Raw genomic sequence first — 25,526 nt, 5'->3', positions numbered from 1 at the left:
AATATATCGTTTTTAAAAATATATATCTATAATGATAAGAATTAGCTTAGATAAAAAAAAATACTCTTCACCCAAATTGGTCATATATTTTTTAATCTAAAATTGTTGTTCAATGGTTTAAAAGCGGTTTATTTCGTGAAATGAAAGTAGACTTCGGAATAACCTCTGATTTTATCAAAGGTGAAGGTCAGGAGGAAACTATAAATGGACTTTGTTTTCAAAATGAACAGTTGTTGTCATTTTCATGAAAACAAGTAATGACAACACATGGCAATGAAATCTTGGTGTTCCCAGATGCTTTGCACAGACGTTTAGAACATGATCTTCTTCTCTTTCAAGAATCTAACAGACAAACAACCACAACAAATTTTGGATTTCACAACTTTCCAACTCTTGCCCCTGCACTTCCCCCAGGGGCAGAGCTCTGGCTCACAATATGTTACCTTTCTCTCTATGGGATATTATTCCTCATAATATACCTTCAGTTATGGATGATATGGTACTACAGACATAAACGACTGAGTCATCAGACAGTGTTTTTGTTTCTTTGTTTGCTATGGACTGGATTGAGGACCACTTTATTTTCTTTTTATTTTAAAGACTGTTTGCTCGCCAATGATTTACCTATTGGACTGTCATGGTTGCTGTACAGCTTTCCTGTTTGTCTGCAGTATGTGACATTATGTCTTCTAGTTTTGTTTTTTGCACAGGTGAGATAAATTAAAAATTGTCATGATTCTTTTTTTTTTTTAAATCAGCATTGATAATGTTTCATTGATTTTCGTGATTTAGTTTGGTGTATAGCCATGATATCAGAATGTAGTGTAATGTTTAAACATGAATGTCATAATTACAACATTTGTGGAGAGAGCATTATTTATAGCCTGTCCCAGTCCCTGGTTGCTAAATCCTTTTCATATCTTAATGAATAAAATATGTTTAAAATCAAATAATTACAACATCCAAGGTATTATGATGTCAATTTTTTTTCTGGAAAAAAAACATAAATTGGAAGAACATGTAAATTATTTATATATTATGTAGGTGCACAGGTTGAAAAACTAATAAACAGATGAACACACACTTTTTAGGACCTTTTTCACAATTTCATTAAAAATTCTGTAAGTTTCAGTTCAAACAATTCATGTTTCTTTTAATACATATCTGTGGTCTCATATTAGCATGTTCACCTTCAGTATGCATCCAACAAAAGGCTGCAAAATTAATTGATATTTCCATGCAATTATAAAGTGCAAGACCAAAACTTGTTGGCAAGATATTATCAGACTAGAATATGATGTTCTCTAGTTAGATGACATTATTTTCCCTTTAACCGGTTTAAATGTTTACATTGTGATCATCTTGTCATGCTTGTAGGCTGTAAATCAAGTTAACCATGTAAATATAAAAATGAAGATCTGGTATGAATGCCAATGAGTCAACTCTTAACAAGAGATCAAATAATACAAAAATTAACAACTATAGGTAACCATACGGTCTTCAACAATGAACAATTTCCATACCACATACATTTGTAGTTAGCTATAATAGGTCATTGAATGACAAATGTATAACAATTCAAACGAAAAAATCAACAGCCTTATTTATGTACAAAATAATGACAGAAAAATAAAATATGTAACACAGCAACAAACAACGACCACTGAATTACAGTCTACATGCAATTACAAAGCAGGGTTCATTTCATGTCCTATGAAGGTTATATTAAGAAATAAGATTTTGTTCACAAGTTTTGGTCTTGCCTTGATGAACATGATGAAGTAATAAAGTAAGACCTAGGCCCATTGTTTCCAATGTCTACAGCTTCTGTGTCAACAATGTATTAGTTTGTGATAAGGTCATTTTATGGGAAACCACTGGTGGCATATATACTTGTTATATTGAAGCTAAAACTGGAAAAAATTTGGTTTTTACCACCAAGGGCAAATATACTTATATGATGTGCAAATGTACTTATATGATGTGCAAATTTACTCAAAGTTGGTCATCAGGTGCAAATAGCATCAATTTTGATGATTTTTAGGCTTTTTCTTGACCCCGAAGATCCAGGGATGCTGGTATACATTGTAGGTAGAGTGGACCCCAGTTTACAAATTGACCCCAACAGTTGTTAGGTGGGAGTGAATCTGATCTTGATTCAGCAGTCTAAAGAAAGTCATTTGGACCAAAAATATGGCATTTCATTATTTTATCTGATTTTTGACTTCAACTGGACCTGAAATCAGAAGTAGTTGTTTCCTATACGTATCTATAATCAGATAATAGTAAAATAAGGAGGTCCAATTTGTTAGCCGTCATGGGGTAAAAATGACAAATCAAAGAATTCAACTTTATATATATATAGCTAATATAGGATAATGGTGTTGATTAAAAATCACACCACTCCAGACCCTTTTGTTTTCCACATAATTAATATTAATTAATTATGTGGAAAATAATAACATGAGTTGAATCTGATACCAATACCATTATATATCTTTATTCTCATAAAGCCAATGCATTACATCGGTACAGAGATAACAGATACAACAATAAATATTTACAATATGTACAAAACAAGCGAGAGAGGTTACAAAAGTTACAAGCCAGGAGTACAAACACTAGTATTTATATTTTTTATAAAAGAACAAAGCTTCTTCAGAACTGGTTTTCTTGTACTTGACATAAGTTCAGAGAATTTAACTGTATTTTGCCGTTTTGTAAAATATTCAGTTAAAAACTCTTTGCGTTTTTGATGGAAAAAATTGCATTCAAATATAAAATGATATTCGTCACCTATTTGTCGATTGTTACATAGACTGCAAAAGCGGTTTTCTCTGATCACATTTTGCCAACTTCCTGTTTCAATTGGCAGCTTAGTATTAGTCGTTCTAAATCGACAAAAAACAATAGCGTCTTTGAAGTCCAAAATATTAAAATATTCTTCGAATTCCAAGTTTTTCTTAAAAATTTTGTAGTTAATACCTTTTGGTGAATTTTGAATGAGGGAATTCCAGTTCTGAATATATTGATCTAGCAATCTCTGCTTTATAACAGTTTTTTAACCATTCTTTATTAACAAAATTTTGTGACTCCCATATGTATGAGAAACCACAATCTTGAAATATTTTTTGTATAAACAGGATCCATTTTATCTGGACATTATGGTGCTCGTTCATATGACGAGAAAGTTGATATAATATGAAGGAAAACTTTGCTTGTTTACAGGATATCAAATTTGCCCAGAATAGTACTGTTTCGAACTTTAATATCTATTTCGGTCGGATGACGACCTAGTTCCCCGTAAACCATATAATTTGGCGTTGAGGATTTCAAGTTTAAAAGAATTTTACAAAATTTTAAATGAATCTTTTCCAGGATATCATTATTACCAAAGCCCCATATTTCGCACCCATACAATAGAATGGGCTTGATCATTTTGTCAAAAAGGTCAAGCTGACATTTAACAGAAAGCTGATACATCCTTCCTATTTTCAGGACTTCGTACATGGCTTTTAAGGCCTTATCGGATAAATATTTTTTAGTCATATTAAAGTTTCCTGTTTTAGTAAAAACAATGCCCAAATAGTTAAACTGCTTTACTAACTCAATGCTTATGCCATTATAAGTAAATTGGAGATTTTTTGGCAAACGTCTCAAACCAAATACTAGGGTTAAAAGTATATTCACCTGTTACCTATAACCTTATCTATACATTCGGCATCTGACAGACACACCACCAAACAGTGTAGTTAGGATATGCTATATACATGTACACAGGGCATAATCACAGGGTTGATACTACTAAATTCAATCGTTGTCACATTGTTTCCTATTGTAGTATTTTAATCAGTATGACTTTCTAAGATGACAATGTGAATACTAAAAATCTAGACTTAAAATAAGTTTCCAATTTTTTAGCCGGCATGACGTAAAACAGCTCATCAAAGAATTCAAATTTATTTATAACTAATATAGGACAATGCTGTTGATTTAAAATTACTCCATTCCAGGCCCTTTTGTTTTCCAAATAATTAATATTACCAATAATTGATATTAAAGTTCTAGGTCGACGGGTTCAAACAGAGAGATTTTGAAAGCAGAGAAAACTGTGAATCTTATAATCAGCCTGACTATCAGATGACAATACCAATACTAATAATCCAGGCTAAAATAAGGCTTACACATTATTATATAGTTTTGTTTTAGATTTATGAGTTTGACTGTCCCTTTGGTATCTTTCGTCCCTCTTTGATTCAGTAACGAACCCGCGAAATTATGGATGTGTTCTAGTTTCAATAATAATTAAAAACCAATTGTTCAGAGAACAATTGAAAGTCTTTCCACACCAAAGTAATTTTGATAAGAAGGTAGTTTCTTTATACTGATGCGATAAATGATGGTTTAATTATCTTTTTAAGTGATATAAGGGAGATAATATACTACTTCCGGTGAAATGGATGTCACATCCGGTCTCATATGATAGCTTCTTTCACACTGATTCCAAAAATATATAGTTTCTATATACTTTTGTATGTAGAATGGGAGATAATTGGCCACTTCCAGTTTGTTGGAAGTCATTTTTAGTCTTCAGTAATCTGTTCATGTATCTATATGACAAATAATATGGATTCTGAGTACTTTTATGTGAAAAAATTGCAAAAAAAGCTACTTCCGGTTTTCTAAAGGTCACTTCCGGTAGCCATTTTTCAAGGGCATTTGTCACTTAACCTTTTGTATAAGGTCAAATGTCTTTATAATGAACTTAATTGAAGTTATAATCAAATAACTTCATATCAAGACATTTCAGGGGCATCAACTCCTATAAGATGCCATTTAATTGTATAAGACTAAATGTAGCATATCTTCATTACAATAAAGCTGACATTTTGCACTTGTTCTTTTATATGTATCTCTCAAAGTGTCGGAGAAAATGCAAAAACAAGCAAAAATCACAATTGAGAACTTGACCTTGACCCTTGACCTTGACCTTATTTTCTAAGTTGGACCTAGGGGACACAAATAAAAACATTCCAGGGTTATACGGTTAACTGTTAATGAGTTATATAAACACACCGACAAATTTATTTTGTAAAGGTAGATAACTCCTATAAAATTTCATCGAATCGCTTCGATCCAAATGCGCCAAAAATTACTGAGGATGTAACGAACAATTTGTAAAAAGAATTTTGTCGATATCTTTTTTTGTTGCGAAGGAGATGCACACAGATGATAAACAGTGAATAGGGAGATAACTCTTACAAAGAAAATGGTTCGGCTTAGCAGGGTAAAATTTAAAAGCGCATAAACTATACGATACCATATGAGAAATATCTAAGCGACATATTGCGAAACAAACATTTATCGCAAGAACAAAATTTGGCGGAAAAAAAAAATAATAATCAGAAGAAATACAATAAGTCTTTCCACAGAAAAGTGGAAAGACTTAATTACGATCAGTAGTTATAAGTCTGCAGGTTTGCTTTATTTTTGCAAGTTTTAGGCTTCTGAACTTCCTGTGTAAATCACCAAAGGGAAGCCCAACCCTACAGAAAACTAAGTTTTATCAGATTTCAATTTTCAAAATTTGTATATGAGCTCTAAATGCAATTTATACATGAGAAACATGACACTAGATAGCCTCAGATTGAGGGAACATGCATAGATTTCGAAGTAAGTATCATACATGTGATTTATAAAAGTATGGAAAGCCATTGGAGCTAAATAACGGTGGTTTGGGTACGCCCGTCATATGACAGTCAAAGCATGCTAAGGGTTAATTAACAACAAAAATAGAAATAAACTCTAAAGTGTTTTTGAGCTAACCCGTGTATCCCTAGAGGCTTTAATAACCCATTCTGACCCAAAATAAGATGAAAAAAAACCATCCAAATTGAAGCTAAAACTGGGAAAAAATTGGTTTCTACCACTTAGGGCCTTTAGCAGCTTACACTATTTTCTTTATTATTTTTTTTGTCTTAGAATTCATTTCAAATAAACTTTTTTTTCAATCTATTTTTCTTATTAGATCAAATGCATAGGTGCTTGTCTTTGGATATAGAGTTTTTTATATGTAAATCTTTAAAGATATAAAGGATGTTTGTTATCTTCTGTTTCTACATTGATAAGAAAGGAATATTGAATGATATTTCTGCATTAGCATTTTGCTTCTAAATTTTCAAAAGAAGGCAAATCTTGACTGACACATAATTGTCTTACAAGACAATACTTTAAACTCATTTAAATCAAAAAGAATGTTACCTATTATGTGACCTCAGCATGTTCAGTTACTGAAATTGAAAAGAAAATGCCAGCTGAAAATGTGAAACTAATAACATTGGAACATTCAGAAGACCAATTTAGTTGACTGATTTGACCTTAAAAAAATTATTATAAAAGAAGATGTGTTTTGATTGCCAATGAGACATGACTCTCCACAAGAGAGCAAAATGACACATATATTAACAACTATAGGTCACCGTTTGTCAGCTATAAAAGGCCCCGAAATGACAATGTAAAACAATTAAAACAAGAAAACTAACGACCATATTTATGTACAAAAAATGAATGAAAAACAAATATGTAACACTTAAACAAAAGACAACCACTGAATTACAGGCTCCTGACTTGGGACCGGCCCTTACATACATAATATGGTGCAGTTAAACATGTTACCGGGATCCGAACCCTCCCCCTAACCTAAGACAGTGGTATAACAGTACAACATAAGAGCTTAGGGCTACATGTTTAGAGATTGTGTTCGTTACTTTTTTATCTATGGCTGTATTTAAGCCAAAATATAAATAGTCATATGTTACAAAGAACATATTGCTTGATAAATGACTAATTGTCACACTTATCATGATACTTTCAAATCTATATGTTCATAATAATTTATAGACATATCATTCAAGTGTGACTTGCAATTTATCAATGGTAAATATTATTTTCCTACAGATAACAGATTATTATAAATGTAGAGGTTTACCTTACTAGGTTATTTCGTTGTCTGTTAAGTTAGATAAGAGTTATCTTCCCTGTATAGTGTAAACATTGTATGATATGAACACACAAGATTGGACAACATACAAAGCCATGCAAGCATTCTCCAGTATTTACACAAAATAAACCACAGTCAAAACATGAGCAAACCACGAAACATTGTTTTATCTAATGATAATATATAATCAAAAGTTACTATTTTTCACCTATGAACATGATGAAAGGTACACATCTAAAATTCTAAAAAAAAACCAAATACTTGTTTATTATGAGAAATAAACCAATTAGATATACATTAATAATAAATTGTACTAGCATTTTACATTCATAGGTTCATGTTAACAATTAAATTATATGAAAAGATATTACTTTTGTATGAAATTCAGTTATTCCCTAGATTGTGATAATTGCCTTATCATGCTTATAAACAACACCAACTAATATTCTAGTGCTAAGTATTTAAAGTTTAGATTTGAATGTAATTTATATATTATTTAAGGAATGACTGTAATATTTTTTCTGTCTATGAAGAAATAACATAAAAAATTTGGTGCACACTGAATAATGCGCGTTGCGGGTTATTTAACAGTGTGGACCACATTTTTTATGTTATTTCGAATAGACAGAAAAAATATTACAGTCATTTCTTATAATTTAATTCTAAATTCCATTTTAAACCGTAGAAAACCATGAAAAAACGTTGATGATGTCACAGTCACATGACTAAAGTATGTCTATGGGCTGATAACAAAATAATGTCAGCCAATCAGAAGATGCGTTCCATCCAAAGTTAAATTACATGTATAAATATATAAATATACATGTGCTGCAAGGGTTTAAAATGCCTGTGCACTCTCCATCATTCTTTGTTGTAAACAAATCTGCTAAATTGAACCAGTAGACTTATTTTTATCAAATTTACCAAAATCTTTCATATGGAGTATTTAGTTTTGTATATTATAACCTTTATATATTGTCTACATTTTTTGCAACAACTTATTGATAGGAGAATATATTTTCAGGTTGTTTTTAAAGCAAGAGCAAGATATGAACCAAGCAGATACAAGTAAGAAATATTCTTTACTGAAGTGGTGACATTATAATCATTCAGATGTCATACTTTTTAGTAGTGTTGTCAACGGTTAACCGGTTAACCGGTTAACCGTTTGAACGACCGAATACCGAATACCAAAAACGCTAACCGGTTAACCGGACTTTTTTTTCAATTTTGATACATTTGATATAAATTTGTATTGAAATCATTAAATAGCTATGTTTACTTTGAAAATTGTCGTCGTGTTAATTAATTTGATAGATCAATTCTCCAGTATATTGATTGCTATTGTTAATCCAAAAATATAATATTAATTAGAACTTGTCTCTCCGCTCGGGGCAAGATCTTAAGGAAACATAATTAGTATACATGTTTTTTTAAACAATTTCTTTAAATCAGTAATACGATTAAATTTTATGATTTACTTCATTTATTCATTTTTGTTCTTATATTGTGTAGACCTACATCTAAATGTGCAATCTCCGTCGTGCAAGGCTTTGTCATACTTTAAACGAAATGCTTACTCAAAAATTGTGCAATGCAAAACAATGTGAATGTGATCAATGTATACTTGATAGTAAAAGTAACAGGCTTAATCATTTCAAATTGAAACAACTCCACATTAATTTCGAATACAACAAGAGAAAATGAAAGAATCATCAGTTTCAGACATATTAAATTCTGCGAGATCAAGAAGGGTTTTTTGTATTTTTCAATCTGAACTAAGTACAAATGCCGTGATTGATATGGTGTATTTGATTATTAAAAGTCAAACTTCGCCAGGAATCTTCACAGACAAGCCTTATAATACCAAAGGACAAACTTCAATTCATCGTATTATGAAAACGTAAATGTATGACTTGGATGGAAGGTTTTCACATTGACACTCATACCACATCTTCTTATATCTATGTGTAGGGTACTATAGATAAGTTTTTCAATCACCAACTTAAACTACCGGTTAACCGGTTAATCGGTTGAACGATTATCCGAGTAACCGGTTAGGCAAAAGTGAACGATTTGACAACACTACTTTTTAGTCATAATGATTTGCAGAATTCTGATTAATAAAATAAGCTCTTCTTTTTTCTTTAAATGTGAACCTTAAATTTAAACAACACTGAACCACTCTTTGAAGAAATGAGGCTTTATACGTTAATTATAAGGATTGTATGCTAATTATGAGTCAGAAGAAGTTGAAATGCTTCATTTATTTAAAATTGTACTGTAAATAATTACATTTTCTGAATACAACTTTGTTTATATATTTAAGAATAGTATATAGTTTATAATTGGAAAATTTTAACTTTTTAACATTTTTTTTTTAACAATTTAAGAACATTCCATGCATTTTATAGACTTTAATTTTTGATTTTATTATTACAGAAAACCATTACAGATTGGAGTGTGCCTTTCTGTTGTTATATTTCTAGCTACCAACATTACTTCTGCAATAGTTGTGAAAAACCAAGCCCAAACGAAACATTCCGTGCCAATTGAGTACCTGATTATTCGAGTATCTATAAATGACACCTTATTTCTGATAGCTGCTATATTGTTGTCTTTCTGTATTTACAAGATGAGCAAAATGTCTGCATCCAGTGTTGTTTTAGAAGCCAAGGTAAATAAACAGTTTCATTTTATAATTGGAATTTTTGAAAGGTTACATTAGGAATACCATCCCATGCAAAAACTATTAATGATTTGATGTTTATTCAAATCTGTGTTCATCAGATAAATCATGTATCAAGTGTACGTACAAAGATCTTTATTAAATGTTTGAATAATGTTTGGTTTATTCCGAAAACAAGTTCCCAATTGATTTTATGATTTTTCAAATGTTCATTAGTACTAGAGTAAGGGAATTTATTGCAAAGATGTATACAAATTTAGGCCACCCTTCCTTGGTCTATAAAATTCCCAGTTTTACAACCCGTAAATGGTACTGCATACATAAATATTTTTACATTTGTTGCTCTATATTAAAGTAACTTAGTTTTCTGTTTCATTAACTTGTTTATTATTGCTAATATTAATTATTTGGAAAGCAAAAGGGCTTGGAATGGTGTAATTTTTAATCAACACTATTGCACAATATTAGTAATAAATAAAGTTTGTTGGGTTTTTTTCACTGTTTTTACTTCATCCTGACTAACAAATTGGACCTCGTTATTTTAGAAGTATAGATATGTGTTACATTGTATGTCTAACAGTATTTTCACTGATTTATTTATAATAATGATTTTTTTTTGTAGGGAACAAGTTTATGCCAAGCTCTTGCAACTAGCATAATTACGATTTTATTGTTCACATCACGTGTTGTATACAACTTTCTTGTAATTTGTCCACATGTTCAAGATAAACTACCGTCTTTTGGATATGGATGGGTTAATGTTTCAGATCAGGTAATTCTTTTATAATTTATTGAAGCCACTGTTAAGTTAATTCCAAAGAAAATATATAATTTTTATATGCCTGTCTAAGACGGCATGTATTATGGTATACCGTTATCCGTCCATCCGTCTGTTCATCTGTTGTCCACACTTCGGACAATAACTCAAAAGCACTTTCACCAACTTTTATGAAACTTTGGGGAATTGTTTACATCTATTGATGTAAGATCCCTTTTGATTTGTATAAATTTCAGATTTTATAATTTTGGTGTTATTCTTAAAAAAAAGTGAGGCTTTTTTTTTGTATTTCAGCAGTTTATGATGAAACTATGGTGACTTGTTTATATCTATTGAACTAAGTATCCTTTTGTCTTTTATATATTTCTGGTTTGATGTTGTACAGTTGTGGAATTTTTCTTCTTAAAAAAAAATGTTGGAAAAGGCCAATTAATGTACAAAAAAAAAATCATTTAAAGCATAAAGACAAGCTGAAAGGGCAACAGGTGTACCATGCGCTTATAGCGCAGCTCTATATTCATCTATCCAATACATTACCATTGTTATTTTAGTTGGTACTAAACATCTTGACTAAAATAAATTACACTCGTTTGATTTACATAAAATTTTGAGAAATTATTACTTTGACCTAATGACAAAAATCTAAATTTTCAAAAAACTTGAATCATACACTTTATTAGAAAAAAAATCAATTTATTTATAGCAGTTTGACAAACACTAATTTTGCATCATATTTCCATAACAATCATAGGCGGATCCAGGGAGGGGCCCTGGGGGGGTCCAGGCCACCCTTTTGTGGGAAAATTTTGGTTGCTGATATAGGGAATCACTGAAGCATGACGAGAGCGCCCCCCTTAGGTCAGTCAGTTGGCCCCCCTTTATAAAAATTTCTGGATTTGCCACTGACAATAGAATGTGATTACAACGTTCAGCAGAGTTTTCTCCCTGTATGGTTACGTACCACCTTAATTTTCATATTGTGCCATCCTTCATTATTTGTTTAAATTAAGCACACCCTTTGGTAAACAATGTCTAAAGGTGTTATGAATAAACATGAATTGTGGTATGGATCATTGAAACAGCAACTGAATGACACAAGACAACCATAAGACATATATATAGTCTTCAATAATAGAACAGAAGTGTAAACCATATTTTTAGCTCTAAATAGTCAAGAGATTATGGAAGATGTAAATGAATTTAACAAACTATCAAAGATCTGTCATTAACACCAACTACACACAAAAAATAATCTATTAAACTTATTCTCATTTGAATTTAAATAGAAATAAATATCTCAATCTGATATTATCATACACAACAGAATCAGTGTTTGAATAATTATCTTCACCTTAATTTATAAGATCACATACCCAACGTGTTATCATTTCATGAAAGACAAGAAAACAATGATCTTACATTTGTTTTGTAATAACATCACACTTACATATTCAATGATAGATGTACTGAATGTTAATTTTAATTTCTATTTCCAGGCAGATATTCATGAATTAGATAAAGGATATGCCTATGTTTCTTTTGGAATAGTTTTATTTGTGTGGGAATTTCTGCCAACATTTATTATTGTGATATTCTTTAGAGTGAGAAAACCTCCGACATCTACTATTGTAAGTTTATTATTTAATAGAACATTTCATATTTCTCATTCAAATGTTTGGCAAAAGTAAATAACAGAGTTTATCTGCAATGAACAGTTCTAGATGATAATTAGGATCAATTTACGTATATTTATTATTAAAGTTGTCTCTACGGTAATCTCACAAATGTGTATATGGTTAAAGGGTTGTCTCACTGGCACTCATACCACATCTACATTTTATTAGTTGTTAGTTGCTTTGAACTAGTTGTCAGTAACTGTGAGTACTCTCAGATCTGTACTTAGTGTCTTTTTGTTGTTGGGATATACAAGTATTCGGCCATGTCCACTCTGTGTAGTATTTGTATCCATCTGATGAGTTAAGCCTTTTTCAACTGATTTTCATACGACCGCAAAATTTGAAAAAATTTTCGTCGTATATTGCTATCACGTTGGCGTCGTCGTCGTCTGCATCGTCGTCGTCGTCCGAATACTTTTAGTTTTCGCACTCTAACTTTAGTAAAAGTGAATGGAAATCTATGAAATTTTAACGCAAGGTTTATGACCACAAAAGGAAGGTTGGTATTGATTTTGGGAGTTTTGGTCCCAACATTTTAGGAATTAGGGGCCAAAAAGGGCCCAAATAAGCATTTTCTTGGTTTTCTCACTATAACTTTAGTTTAAGTTAATAGAAATCTATGAAATTTTGACACAAGGTTTATGACCACAAAAGAACGGTTGGGATTGATTTTGGGAGTTTTGGTTTCAACAGTTTAGGAATTAGGGGCCAAAAAAGGGCCCAAATAAGCATTATTCTTGGTTTTCGCACAATAACTTTAGTTTAAGTAAATAGAAATCAATGAAATTTAAACACAATGTTAATGACTACAAAAGGAAGGTTGGTATTGATTTTGGGAGTTTAGGTCCCAACAGTTTAGGAATTAGGGGCCAAAAAGGGACCCAAATAAGCATTTTTCTTGGTTTTCGCACCATAACGTTAGTATAAGTAAATAGAAATCTATGAAATTTAAACACAAGGTTTATGACCATAAAAGGAAGGTTGGTATTGATTTTGGGAGTTTTGGTCCCAACAGAATAAGGGGCCCAAAGGGTCCAAAATTAAACTTTGTTTGATTTCATCAAAATTGAATAATTGGGGTTCTTTGATATGCCGAATCTAACTGTCATGACTGTGTATGTAGATTCTTAACTTTTGGTCCCGTTTTCAAATTGGTCTACATTAAGGTCCAAAGGGTCTAAAATTAAACTTAGTTTGATTTTGACAAAAAATGAATCAGTTAGGTTCTTTGATATGCTGAATCTAAAAATGTACTTAGATTCTTGATTATTAGCCCAGTTTTCAAGTTGGTCCAAATCGGGGTCCAAAATTAAACTTGATTTCATCAAAAATTGAATAAATGGGGTTCTTTGATATACCAAATCTAACTGTGTATGTAGATTCTTCATTTTTGGTCCTGTTTTCAAATTGGTCTACACTAAAGTCCAAAGGGTCCAAAATTAAACTTAGTCTGATTTTAACAAAAATTGAAATCTTGGGGTTCTTTGATATGCTGAATCCAAAAATGTACTTAGATTTTTTATTATGGGCCCAGTTTTCAAGTTGGTCCAAATCAGGATCTAAAATTATTATATTAAGTATTGTGCAATAGCAAGTCTTTTCAATTGCACAGTATTGCGCAATGGCAAGAAATATCTAATTGCACAATATTGTGAAATAGCTATTTTTTCGTTAATTAGAGTTATCTTTCTTTGTCCAGAATAGTAAGCAAGAAATATCTAATTGCAAAATATTGTGCAATAGCAAGATTTTTTTTTAATTGGAGTTATCTTTCTTTGTCCAGAATCAACTTAAATCTTTGTTATATACAATATACAATGTATATTCACTTTTTACTACCAACTGATAAATTAAAATAATCTTTACCATTCAGTGATAACAAGCAGTTTTTTTACATCTTAATATTTTATGATGTATTTAAATGAGTAGTTATTGTTGCAAACTCCATTAGAAATTTTAATTGAGATTAGTTTTGGAATAAGGGAAAGGGGGATGTGATTAAAAAAATTGGGTTCAATTTTTCTCATTTGAAATTTCATAAATAAAAAAGAAAATGTCTTCAAACATTTTTTTGAGAGGATTAATATTCAACAGCATAGTGAATTGCTCTAAGAGAAAACAAAAATTTTAAGTTCATTAGAACACATTCATTCTGTGTCAGAAACCTATGCTGTGTCAACTATTTAATCACAATCCAAATTTAGAGCTGAATCCAGCTTGAATGTTGTGTCCATACTTGCCCTAACCGTTCAGGGTTCAACCTCTGCGGTCGTATAAAGCTACGCCCTGCGGAGCATCTGGTTATAGTTTGTTCTTATGTTGTACTGTTACACACTTGTCCCATGTTAGGGGGAGGCTTGGGATCCTGCTTACATATTTAACCCAGCCACATGTTGTATGTTTATGTGTAACATATTTGTTTTTTGTTCAGTTTTTGTTCATAAAATAGACTGTTAGTTTTCTCGTTTGAATTGTTTTACATTGTCATTTTGGGGGATTTTTTAGCTGACTATGCGGCATGGGCTTTGCTTATTGTTGAAGGCTTTATGGTGACCAATTGTTGTTAATTTCTGTGTTATTTGGTGTTGTGTGGAGAGTTGTCTTATTGGCAATCATACCACATCTTCTTTTTTTAATATATTTCTACCTCTTTATCTATTTGTTACTTTTTCATATGAGAATTGCTCTAAGTTTGACAGGTTTTTGGAAAGATTAGAACTTGTTCTAAATCTTTACTTAGGCACTTCAGGCCTCCCTAACAACAGGACAGGTTAGCTACTGTTACTAAATGTATTCACACTGAAATATAGTTCCCTATGGTTCTCATGCATGTGCACATAATACACATATTAACTGAAAAAAACTGGGTATATTATTGGAGCAGTTCATTCAAGAATGTATGTCATTAAGGTGTGTTGATGTGCAGGCTTTTTGACAAACATTTTGATTATATATAATTAGTTAACTGGGTATTGATTCAACTAGTACGATTGACAACTGTCATTATCACTAAACAATCAGAGACAAGATGGACCTTTAATTACAATGCCCCACCTCCTAAACTGCCAATCAAATTGACCACATTACCTATCAACCTCAGTCTTTCATAATTATACAGACCACTCTATACATATAATTCTTAATACACAAGTATTTGACCTCATAATTGAATACACAAATGTGTATATTAGATGTTTGATATTTATAAGGATGATAGATTTATTTATTGCCAATTGCTTTTGATCTACATTACATAAAGTGATTCTGTAAATTATATCTGAAAGATAAATGATTAATGGATAAACAAGATCTAAAACAAAAATGAAATATGAATATAAATATGACGCGAATAAATAAAAGGTATTCAAGTAAGGCCAATAATTATCTGTAGTTAATCAACAATTAAATTAGTACACTTTTTTTTATCAGGAATTGGCTTGAAACAGTTTAAAAATTTTAAAACTTTTAATTAAAACAAACCATTGTTTATTAGTTTATTTTCCATTAATCATTATGTCTATTTTAGTCATTTAAATTTTTATAAGAAGTGACTATATATTTTTGTAATCAAGAAAGAATCCACATTTCAATAAGATAAGTTTTTTAATTGGTTTACGTTGAAAAGGTACATTTTCAATGCCCTGTGTTGAAAAATACTTTAAAAATTGATAAAAAGGCACTCTAAAACTTAATCTTCAATGCCATATAACCTCTGTTTCAACTTACAAAATGCCCCAAAACAACATTTTTCAATTTTTTTTGTTGACACTTTAAAGTTTTAAGCTGTTGGTCCAGATTTATGTCTTACAAGGATAGTTGGTAACATTTACTAGAAGAATTTTTGCATTTTTTTGTTTTTTTGAAACATGTTCAGAACCGGCAACATAATTTCGATAAGATATAAACTGCAGTTTAAATAAAATTGTGCAAATTAAGAGACCTATATTATTTAATTTGAGCTCATTTTATCCTCATACTGGAAAAGCAAGTTTCCTTCTAAAGACCTGCTGTAAATGCAATTTCAGCAATAGTGCTTTATAAATGTTCATTTTCCCCCACCATACCTTAATATGAAATAATTCAAACTACTCTTCTAATCTTTCCATGAGTGATTTCCATCAGTCACTTTGATTTATTATCTTTTTAAACAAAACTGGATTATTCCAATGAATTAATACCAGAATAATAAATCCTTTTAAAATAATTGCCCTGAACTATATCAGAGCCAAAAGTTAGTGTTTGTAGTTGGTTCATGCCTGTCATATTTGTTCAATTGTTTTGTATTGAACTGTTTCATTTTTTTCATGATGTTTTTTTTAATAGTGAATTATACAGTTACTGTATAAGTTTTCAGCAATATTTTTCATTATTGAAGGCCCATATGGTTGCCTATAATTGCTTACTTTCACTTCATTTGAACTTTGGTGAATAGCTGGGAGTCTCATTGGCAATCATATCTCATCTCCTTATTTTTATATTAAAGAGAATTTTATTTTGAGAATTTATAAGAGCTGTACTATTGATACAAATAAACATCTGTTTTTTTCCAGTGAAAAGAGATACAGATATTTTTTTTAGTTTAGTGGACATGAAAAGACGAAGGGAATTAAAGCATCAGTTGAGATTTAAATAAAAAATGATTCATTTAAGTTTAATGTGGAATTTATCCTTCGGAATGTTTACTAATTGTGATGGTTACCAGTAAAAGTTATTGAACTTAGTATTGAAAAACCATAAAAAAAATATTTTTTACCTTCATAATTCACAGCAATAGTTATAAATAATTAATGGGAAGTATCTATATGTGGCCGATATGTATTTTAGATTTTCTAATTTAACATTACATTTGATATTCATTTAACATGTCTCATGTTACATAAAATAAAACAGATAACATCTACAGACTGTTCAATACATGTTGCTTGTGCTGTGTAGATATATTTAAATGTTTATTATCTAGTTGTGTATGCTTTACAGTTATGTTGTTTTTGCTCTTTGGGAAAACTGTCTACTATTTTTTGTCCCTTATGAAGAAAGTTAGAGAAAGTGAGAAATAGCTGTTACTTTTCGGGTGGCATGGGATGCATCAATAATTGTTAATTTTTATGCCCCATTTATGGACATTATGTTTTCTGGTCTGTGTGTCTGTTCGTCCATTTGTCTGTCCCACTTCAGGTTAAAGATTTTGGTCAAGGTAGTTTTTGATGCTTCCCTCTGTTTGTTCATCCGTCCTATTGTCTGTCATGCTTCAGGTTAAAGTTTTTGGTCGTGGTAGTTTTTGATGAAGTTAAAGTCCAATCAACTTGAAACTTAGTACACATGTTTCCTATGATATGATCTTTCTAATTTTAATGCCAAATTAGAGATTTTATCCCATTTTCACTGTCCACTAAACATAGAAAATGATCTATGGGGCATCCGTGTACTTGGGACACATTCTTGTTCTTATTAGTTTATTAGGAACTGCTTATTATAGATCAATGATATTTATAAAGTTGCAATACTATCAGAACATATCAGTTTGACAACTGTTATGAGACCCTACCCCTAGGTCATGGTCCATCTACTTTCAATTAATAAGCAATTTTCAACATTAAGTTTTCCTCTTAAGTTATTTTGATTAGAACTACTTATGATATAATAGACCAATGATATTTATAAAGTTGCATTTCTATCAGTAAATATTAGTTTGACAACTATTTCAGCTTCAAGGCCCCACCCCTAGATCATGGTCCAGTGACTTTGTATCATTAGCAATTTTCAATGTTAATTTTCTTCTTACCGGGGTAATAAGTCAATTTTATAGCATCTACTAGTGATAGATTAATGAAATTCATATGCAATGTTGCTCTCCATCAAATTGTCCTTTTTTTTCTCTCGATATTCTGCAAGCATGCAATACATATCTCTATGTAAACAGTTTTTGGTGTTTTTTTTCCATTACTCTGATAGTTTCATTGGCACATCTTCTTATAAGTCCCCTACCGACAAAGTCACACTCTGTCTGTCTGTCTGTCGGTCTATCTGTCAGTCCTGCAAATCAGTTTTCCAATCTTTTTTTCTTCATGCTTAATAATATTGATTTGATATTTGTTTTGTTGTTTTATCATGACAAGTTACAGATCAAGTTGGAATTTTTTTCTGGTCTGATGATTTTGTGCAGAGTTATGGTCTTTGGACATAGAAAATTCATTTAAATGATTAGCTTTTTCGTCATGCTTGAAGATTTTGACTTGATATTTTATGAAGTTTACACCATGACAAGTTATAGATCTTGTGAGTTAGAATTTCATTCCATTACAATGAAGGTGGGGACTATGTGTTGCCATGCAATACTCACAGAATGCTTGTTTTTATAATGTTACCAGTGGTACAAATATTTTTTGGATGTCTTGGTGGCTGAGGGGTCTAAGTCTTTACTTCATCTATTTAGCCTGTCAAGACTGAGGTTGTGGTTTCAAACCATGGATAGGGCAGATGTGTTCAACTCAAATCTTAATTGACAATCTTAGTCAATTAAGATTGGAGTCAGGTTATCAGTTAGGCATTTTAATGTATACCTAATAATTTATAAGTGTGACTTTATAATATCGTTTGACGTGTAATGTTTCTATTCTTGTACTTAAGATATCATTTAAATCAGTGATGTCAGAAGATACTCAATTAACAAATAAGTAGAAAAAAACACTTTCCTTAATTTGCCAAGTTTATTATGCCATTTATAATTAATATACCACACTTGACTCAGAATCGTGACACAAAGTGATTTTATAAGTACCAGTAGATGAAATATCTACTTTTAAAATTTTGAATATTTTATAAATGTAACCTTTTAAAAACATTTATTTTTACAATATTTTGTTTAAAATATGTGATATTCCTCATATGTTTCTTCTGACAGTGTCAGTTTTTTTACCATGGACATACAATACATTGTTTGTTTTATAATGGCTGTCCATCCAATATCTTCAATGTTAAACATGTAATGAATTCAGTTCAGTTTATTGGTCTAGTACTACAACAGAGTTCATAGTCATTTCATTTTAATAGTACGTCATCTTGAAAAAAAAATGTTTGAAAGATAACTGACAGTACATTATAAAACTATCCATTCTTATTGTTAGCATTTTTTTTTTATGATTATTGTAGACTGGCAGAGCATTGAGTTAGTTTGACAGATATTTATATATACTAAGAATATATACATGCATCAAAAGATATTTTCAAATAAAAGTAGTTAAAATTTTCTGTTAAATTTGTGAAGCAGTTGTGTCGTCTTTGAGCTAATCTGATATTGGAATAGGATAATTTATAGATAAATATATTTGATCTTATTATTTTTCAGCAATCTATAAGCGATGCTTCCACACATAGCCAAGGTAGTAGGGCTTACTTCTTTGACAACCCAAGGCGATATGACAGTGAGGATGACTTATCAAGAAATGATCTTCTCAGAGGAAGGTAATAAGATATTTAAAAGACACTAAAAATTGTCACCATATTAATCAAAATCTGTATAGGCTATTCTACTATACAAATGATGAGAATAAAGATTTGAAAAGAACAAAACTGTGATAAAAAGGGAGAAGCCTGAGTCATTTTCTTCAGTACAAATATGTGACTGATAAAAAAAATTTAAAACATATTAAAAATGACACAAATAAACAAAAGAAATCTAAATGGTCATCATACAGTTGAAAGTGATCTGTACAATATAAAGGATGTGAATAAATTTACTAGAAACTATCACAGATCGGCTTTAGAAACTTATAAAATCCAGTGCAGCATGTAATATTTTCATTAATCCAATGAAAAATTTATTTTTCATCAAAATATTGTACAATAAAAACAAATTGCTATTACATGAAAATAGTGATATGCTGATGTTTCAAATAGAAGTATAACACATGCAGCAGTATATTTAAATTTGTGAATTTTAATTCCAGCTATGAATACAGTTATGCACAGTCAATAAACAGTGAAACTAGACACACACCCAGACAGACACCAAGAGTAACACCTAAAGGTACCCCATATGGAACTCCAAGGATGTATGGAGGGATTAATGCTAGCAGTGGAAATACACCAAATACGCATTATGGAAGTTACCAAAACTATAATTAGAACATAACAATTGGTTTTAATGGGATATGAATTGCCAAAATCACAACTTCTGACAGTGCTTCCAAATAGTATGGAATAATCAAAATTTGAAATACATAACAATATATGGTCAAAATCCAAAATATACGATTGGTACTTTTTTTTACATTATGAAGTTTATCTATGGTATATATAACACTGAACAAATATGATTTTAAATATGAGATGTCCGTATTAGTGGTGATGAAGTCCTTGATTTGCAAAGCAAGTCTATTTGTTCAATTGTCCAGTGAAATGCCACTTCCTCTCTTAAGGTTGTCTTCCTCCATCTTGGATTTGGAAATACCAGAAAACAAGGTCTAGATCTTTGATAGAATGTGCAAATTTTTAGAGAAGTAGATAACTCATGTGTAAGAAATTCCACTTCTACATAGAAAATGCCATGTTTTATCATATTTATGATTGTATTTTACAAAAAACAGAATTTTTTTGTTTGAACAATTTTTTCCCAACTTTGCCACATAAGGGGAGGCAACTCAAATGCAAGGGCAGATAATTCAGATTAAGGTATTTTTACAATAGAATGTGTTAGGAATTTCTCTATTTTATTATGTAACAAGAAAACAGGTCCGGTGACCCCATCTTTTCGATTTCTTAACTGAATGCATACTATTAAAGCTATCTTCTCATATGTTATCTCAAAATTCTATGTTGTAGTTTACGCTTTATTGCAGAAAATTGGGGGTTTCCATGCATAATCTATACAAAATCTGACAATTTTGAACACCGTGTAGCATGAAAAAAAGCCTGGTGACCCATTCTTTTTATTACTTTTTTTAAAAAAGCATAATATAAACTTCATTTTGGCAAATTATTAAAAAATTCTATGGATTATAATTTAGACACCCCATCTACCTTAAGCTATAAAATTAAGAAAAAAAATGTTAAGGGTGATTTGGAAACACGTTATACACTAATTTTAAAGATCAAGGAATCTAGAACTGTCATAGTATATGGCATGTTTGTATACATTTATGTCATCTAGATACCTTAACAGGCAATGGCTTTTTACTTAAAATACAGTTGAAATTTGAAATACATTTTTTTTTGCAATTCTATTTTTTTCTGAGATAATTGTTTATTCATGATGTAGTATAAAAACTCTTTTTTCCATTTTAAAAAAAAATTAATATTTTCCTGAAAAAATTTTATTTATACACCATATACACTTGATTGCATACTAATAAGTGCTGCATCGAAGAAAAGTTTGCATGTTAATTAGATGCACAATAAATCTATATATCCAATACTGTCATGACTGTAAGTTCATTATTATTTGTGAGATGCCAATTTTCAGGGATAATGGTGAACAGTGAAATTAAATTTTCAACTGAGTTAAACTTTCTGTAGGCTTGAATGAAGACTTTAATAAACACTGGAAATAACATATCCATAAAAGTGCTAAATTTTTCTCAATTCCCAAAATTTGGTAACAACAAGAATAAATGAGTCCACACTAGGTAAGAAAGTTTCCCCATACTAACAAGAAATCTTTTATGCACACACTGTGGTGAAGCAATAAATAAAAAATGGAATATTGATGATTTTCTGGTAGTATTTAAAGTTTTCCTTTAAAATGCATCTATAAAATAATCATTTAGAAACTGTAATGAAGTACCTTAAGGAGGCTCGCGGGTATAAGATTTTCAGAAAAAAATTAAACATAAATTTTTCATTACAAATTTTATTGATTACCTTAGGTAGCTGTAACTTTATCATATGGTACAAAAATCATTCCAAAAAATCAATTCGTGTTGGCCCCAGCGGACTTTTAAAATGTAGATGTCATTGAAAAAGCTTCAAATTATCTCCCTTTGGTGCAAAAATGCCATTTTTTGGCATAAAAATTGAAATATCTTTTTTAACTCATCGGTGACCTATATTTTTTATTGTTGTTTTCTAATAAGCTGTACATAGACTAAATAATTGTAAAATTTTAGCGATTTCTGTAATTTAGTTCTTTTTTTATTTCGATATTGCCGCTATTTCTCCTATTAGTTCAACAGAAAAAAAGGACATTAACAAAAATGTATGCTCCTTTCGAAGGCAGATTGTGAGCGTAAATGAACGGTGACCCCATTTTTTTATTTCATTTTTCTATTAAGTATAAGATAAAGTTCATTTATAGAAAAATATAGAGAAATCCTATATTAAATAAAAAATTTCATTTAGACCCGCGAGCCCCCTTAAACAATTTGAATGGTGATGATTAAACATTGAGAATTCATCATGAAATAGATGATCTATTTAATCAAAATGACTTTACTTAGCTTTGTAGCAATGTGTTATTATGGTTTTGGAATCAAAAGTTTTTATATATATATATATCAAGTAGCATTGTAACATTCCATTTTCAATTCATACAAATATTATATTATCGCATGTAAACAAATGTTTTATCATTTTTTTCCTCATCTTTTACCAGTGATTTTAATAATTTTGTAGAAAAACTATTGGATATTTTCTCTATGTTTATTAAGAATAAATGATATACAAAAAGTGAATATACATTATCAGGTACTATAATTGTTGTGCAAAGAAAAAATGTAATTAAATGGTAAAATGGTTTTAAATAGATTAAGGGAGATTATTTTATATTTATTTGTTTATTTATTTGTAGCTTTGAGGAAATTTTTGAAGTAAAGGAGTCTATTATTATATACCAGTGAAAATTGATTGGTTGTGAAAATGTAATGCTTGCTGTGAGAATTTTTTTTTTTTTTATCTTAAAGTATGATTTTTATGAAATAAACATTTTATAATACCCCTTCCTCTTCCATTGGCTACTGGTTATCTGAATTCCTGGACCAACATTATTTTCTTTTTTCTTTGTTTCAAAGTTGACAGAAAAGGGGGGATAAACAATGTCACAGTAACTTTCATCTTTCATTTGCTTCTCATGTTAATATTCCTACATAAATCTAGATTGGTTTGTAAATTTTGTTATTTTTGTGGGGAATATGACACTTAGTACTTCCATTATGCTGCACATATCTGCTTTCTTATTGTAAATTTTGAAGAAAATTAGTAACTGAAAAGATATTTAGAAAAAATAATATAAGAGTAAATGAACTAATATGTATTTTGATGAGTTTGTCATATGCATAATTTTTGTTCTTTAAAAAATAATGCAGGTTGAAAACTTCTTATATACAAAATAATTTTAATGTACTTTTGCTTAAAACTGCAATGTTCAGTAGTCTTATATTTTCAACTATGCTTGACTGAAAATGGCAAACATTTTCTTATATAAGTTTACCTTTAGAGCTGGTCATAGAAATTTGTGTTAACCTGATCTTATTACAAAACTTGTATACATATATTTATCACCACTTTTACTAATTATAAAATGATCATGATCAAATTAATGGAACAATATTGAAATTGAATATGTGATATATGAATGATTTGTTTAAATATCTAGTCGAGTATATTTATTTTGAGTTGTAATTATGAACAATACATGTGAGAAAAGTTTTATTAAATAGGTGAAAGAATTATATTAAATAGTTTTATTGTCGAGCCTGCAACTTTTGTTGCAGAAAGCTCGACATAGGGATAGTGATCCGGCGGCGGCGGCGGCTACGGCGGCGGCGGCGGTGTTAGCTCACTTCTTAAAAGCTATATATTTTAGAAGGTGGAAGACCTGGATGCTTCATATTTTGTATATAGATGCCTCATGTTACGAAGTCTCCGTCAGTCACATGTCCAATGTCCTTGACCTCATTTTCATGGTTCAGTGACCACTTGAAAAAAAAGTTCAGAATTTTTGTAACGTTGAATTCTCTCTTATTGTAAGTAATAGGATAACTATTTTTGGTATGTGTGTACCTTGCAAGGTCCTCATGCCCGTCAGACAGTTTTCACTTGACCTCGACCTCATTTCATGGATCAGTGAACAAGGTTAAGTTTTGGTGGTCAAGTCCATATCTCAGATACTATAAGCAATAGGGCTAGTATATTTGGTGTATGGAAGGACTGGAAGGTGTACATGTCCAACTGGCAGGTGTCATCTGACCTTGACCTCATTTTCATGGTTCAGTGGTTATAGTTAAGTTTTTGTGTTTTGGTCTGTTTTTCTCATAATTTATGCAATAGGTCTACTATATTTGTTGTATGGAATGATTGTAAGGTGTACATGTCTAGCGGGCAGATGTCATCTGACCTTGACCTCATTTTCATTGTTCAGTGGTCAAAGTTAAATTTTTAAGTTTTGATCTTTTTATCTAATATTATAAGCCAAAGGTCAACTATATTTGGTGTATGGAAATATATTATGATCTATATGTCAGTCCCGCAGGTTTTATTTGACCATGACCTCAATTGCACGGTTCATTGGACAGTGTTAAGTTTTTGTGTTTTGGTCTATTTTTCTTAAACTATAAGTAATAGGTCAACTATATTTGTTGTATGGAAGCATTGTTAGCTGTACATGTCTACCTGGCATGGTTCATCTGACCTTGACCTCATTTTCGTGGTTCATTGGTCTTTGTTTAACTATCTTGTTTAATGTTAAGTTTATGTGACAGTTGTAATAACGCTTTATACTTAGGACTATCAACATAATATCAATGATTAGTAAAGAAGGCGAGACATTTCAGTGTGTGCACTCTTGTTTAAAGATGTTGTAGTTCTTTTAAAATTAGATATTGCAATACAGTAACTTGTTTAATTGGTTGGTAAACTTTTGACATGAAGTGTGAGACCTATCATAGGTTTTTTCAATTTAAACTTTGGGTTACTCTCAGCATCCATATGCACATGTAACTACACTTCCCCCGAAACCAAGACATATAGTGTAACCTGCCTAATATGACACCAGAGTATTCCAACGTCCTGCTTCAACTGACACATTTTCCTTGTCCCAAAAAAAGCCTACCCTTGCTGAAAAAACTTGACTATTCAAACACTATGCTTAATCCGACATTTTTGTATGGTCCCCTAGTGTGTCGGATTAGGCGAGTTACACTGTATAGTCACATTTGTGTCAGAAACAATGTACATTGCAATCAAGCTTGGAGCATTTACTAAAAAATATGCACAATGATCCTGTACACCTTTTAAATTAAACATTGGAGTAAAATGCAACTATCAATGATCAAATAACTGGAAAACTGTTAAAGTTATAGATATATCTGACACAGTGAAATATTTTTTTGTCAAGATCTATCTTCTGTACATTTTGACCAAAATTATCAGATCAGACTTTTATTAACTAGA

At 30.6% G+C, this 25,526-nt stretch overlaps 1 protein-coding gene across 1 annotated transcript; it reads left to right on the top strand.

Annotated features, from left to right (window-relative positions):
* The first annotated feature begins 161 nt into the window (after nt 1–161).
* On the top strand, nt 162–23,823 carry LOC139517225 (G protein-coupled receptor 137Ba-like). The gene is made up of 9 exons (XM_071308003.1): nt 162–710; nt 8,025–8,068; nt 9,443–9,677; nt 10,312–10,461; nt 11,964–12,095; nt 19,489–19,604; nt 20,090–20,560; nt 21,168–21,920; nt 22,488–23,823. Exons 1-7 carry the CDS (start codon nt 258–260, stop codon nt 20,265–20,267), a joined length of 1,308 nt encoding a protein of 435 aa, XP_071164104.1. The 5' UTR covers nt 162–257; the 3' UTR covers nt 20,268–20,560; nt 21,168–21,920; nt 22,488–23,823.
* The last annotated feature ends 1,703 nt before the right edge of the window (nt 23,824–25,526 follow it).

Source organism: Mytilus edulis, chromosome 3 (assembly GCF_963676685.1).
Source record: "Mytilus edulis chromosome 3, xbMytEdul2.2, whole genome shotgun sequence".
Classification (NCBI taxonomy): domain Eukaryota; kingdom Metazoa; phylum Mollusca; class Bivalvia; order Mytilida; family Mytilidae; genus Mytilus; species Mytilus edulis.
This window is presented reverse-complemented; position numbering and strand designations above follow the sequence as displayed.

Bases quoted from the DNA above. Each gene is read 5' to 3' on its own strand.
- LOC139517225 (XM_071308003.1), top strand. From the start codon at position 258: ATGACAACACATGGCAATGAAATCTTGGTGTTCCCAGATGCTTTGCAC. The intron at 8,069-9,442 runs GTAAGAAATATT...TTATTATTACAG, and splicing joins TATGAACCAAGCAGATACAA to AAAACCATTACAGATTGGAG. The intron at 9,678-10,311 runs GTAAATAAACAG...TTTTTTTTGTAG, and splicing joins GTGTTGTTTTAGAAGCCAAG to GGAACAAGTTTATGCCAAGC.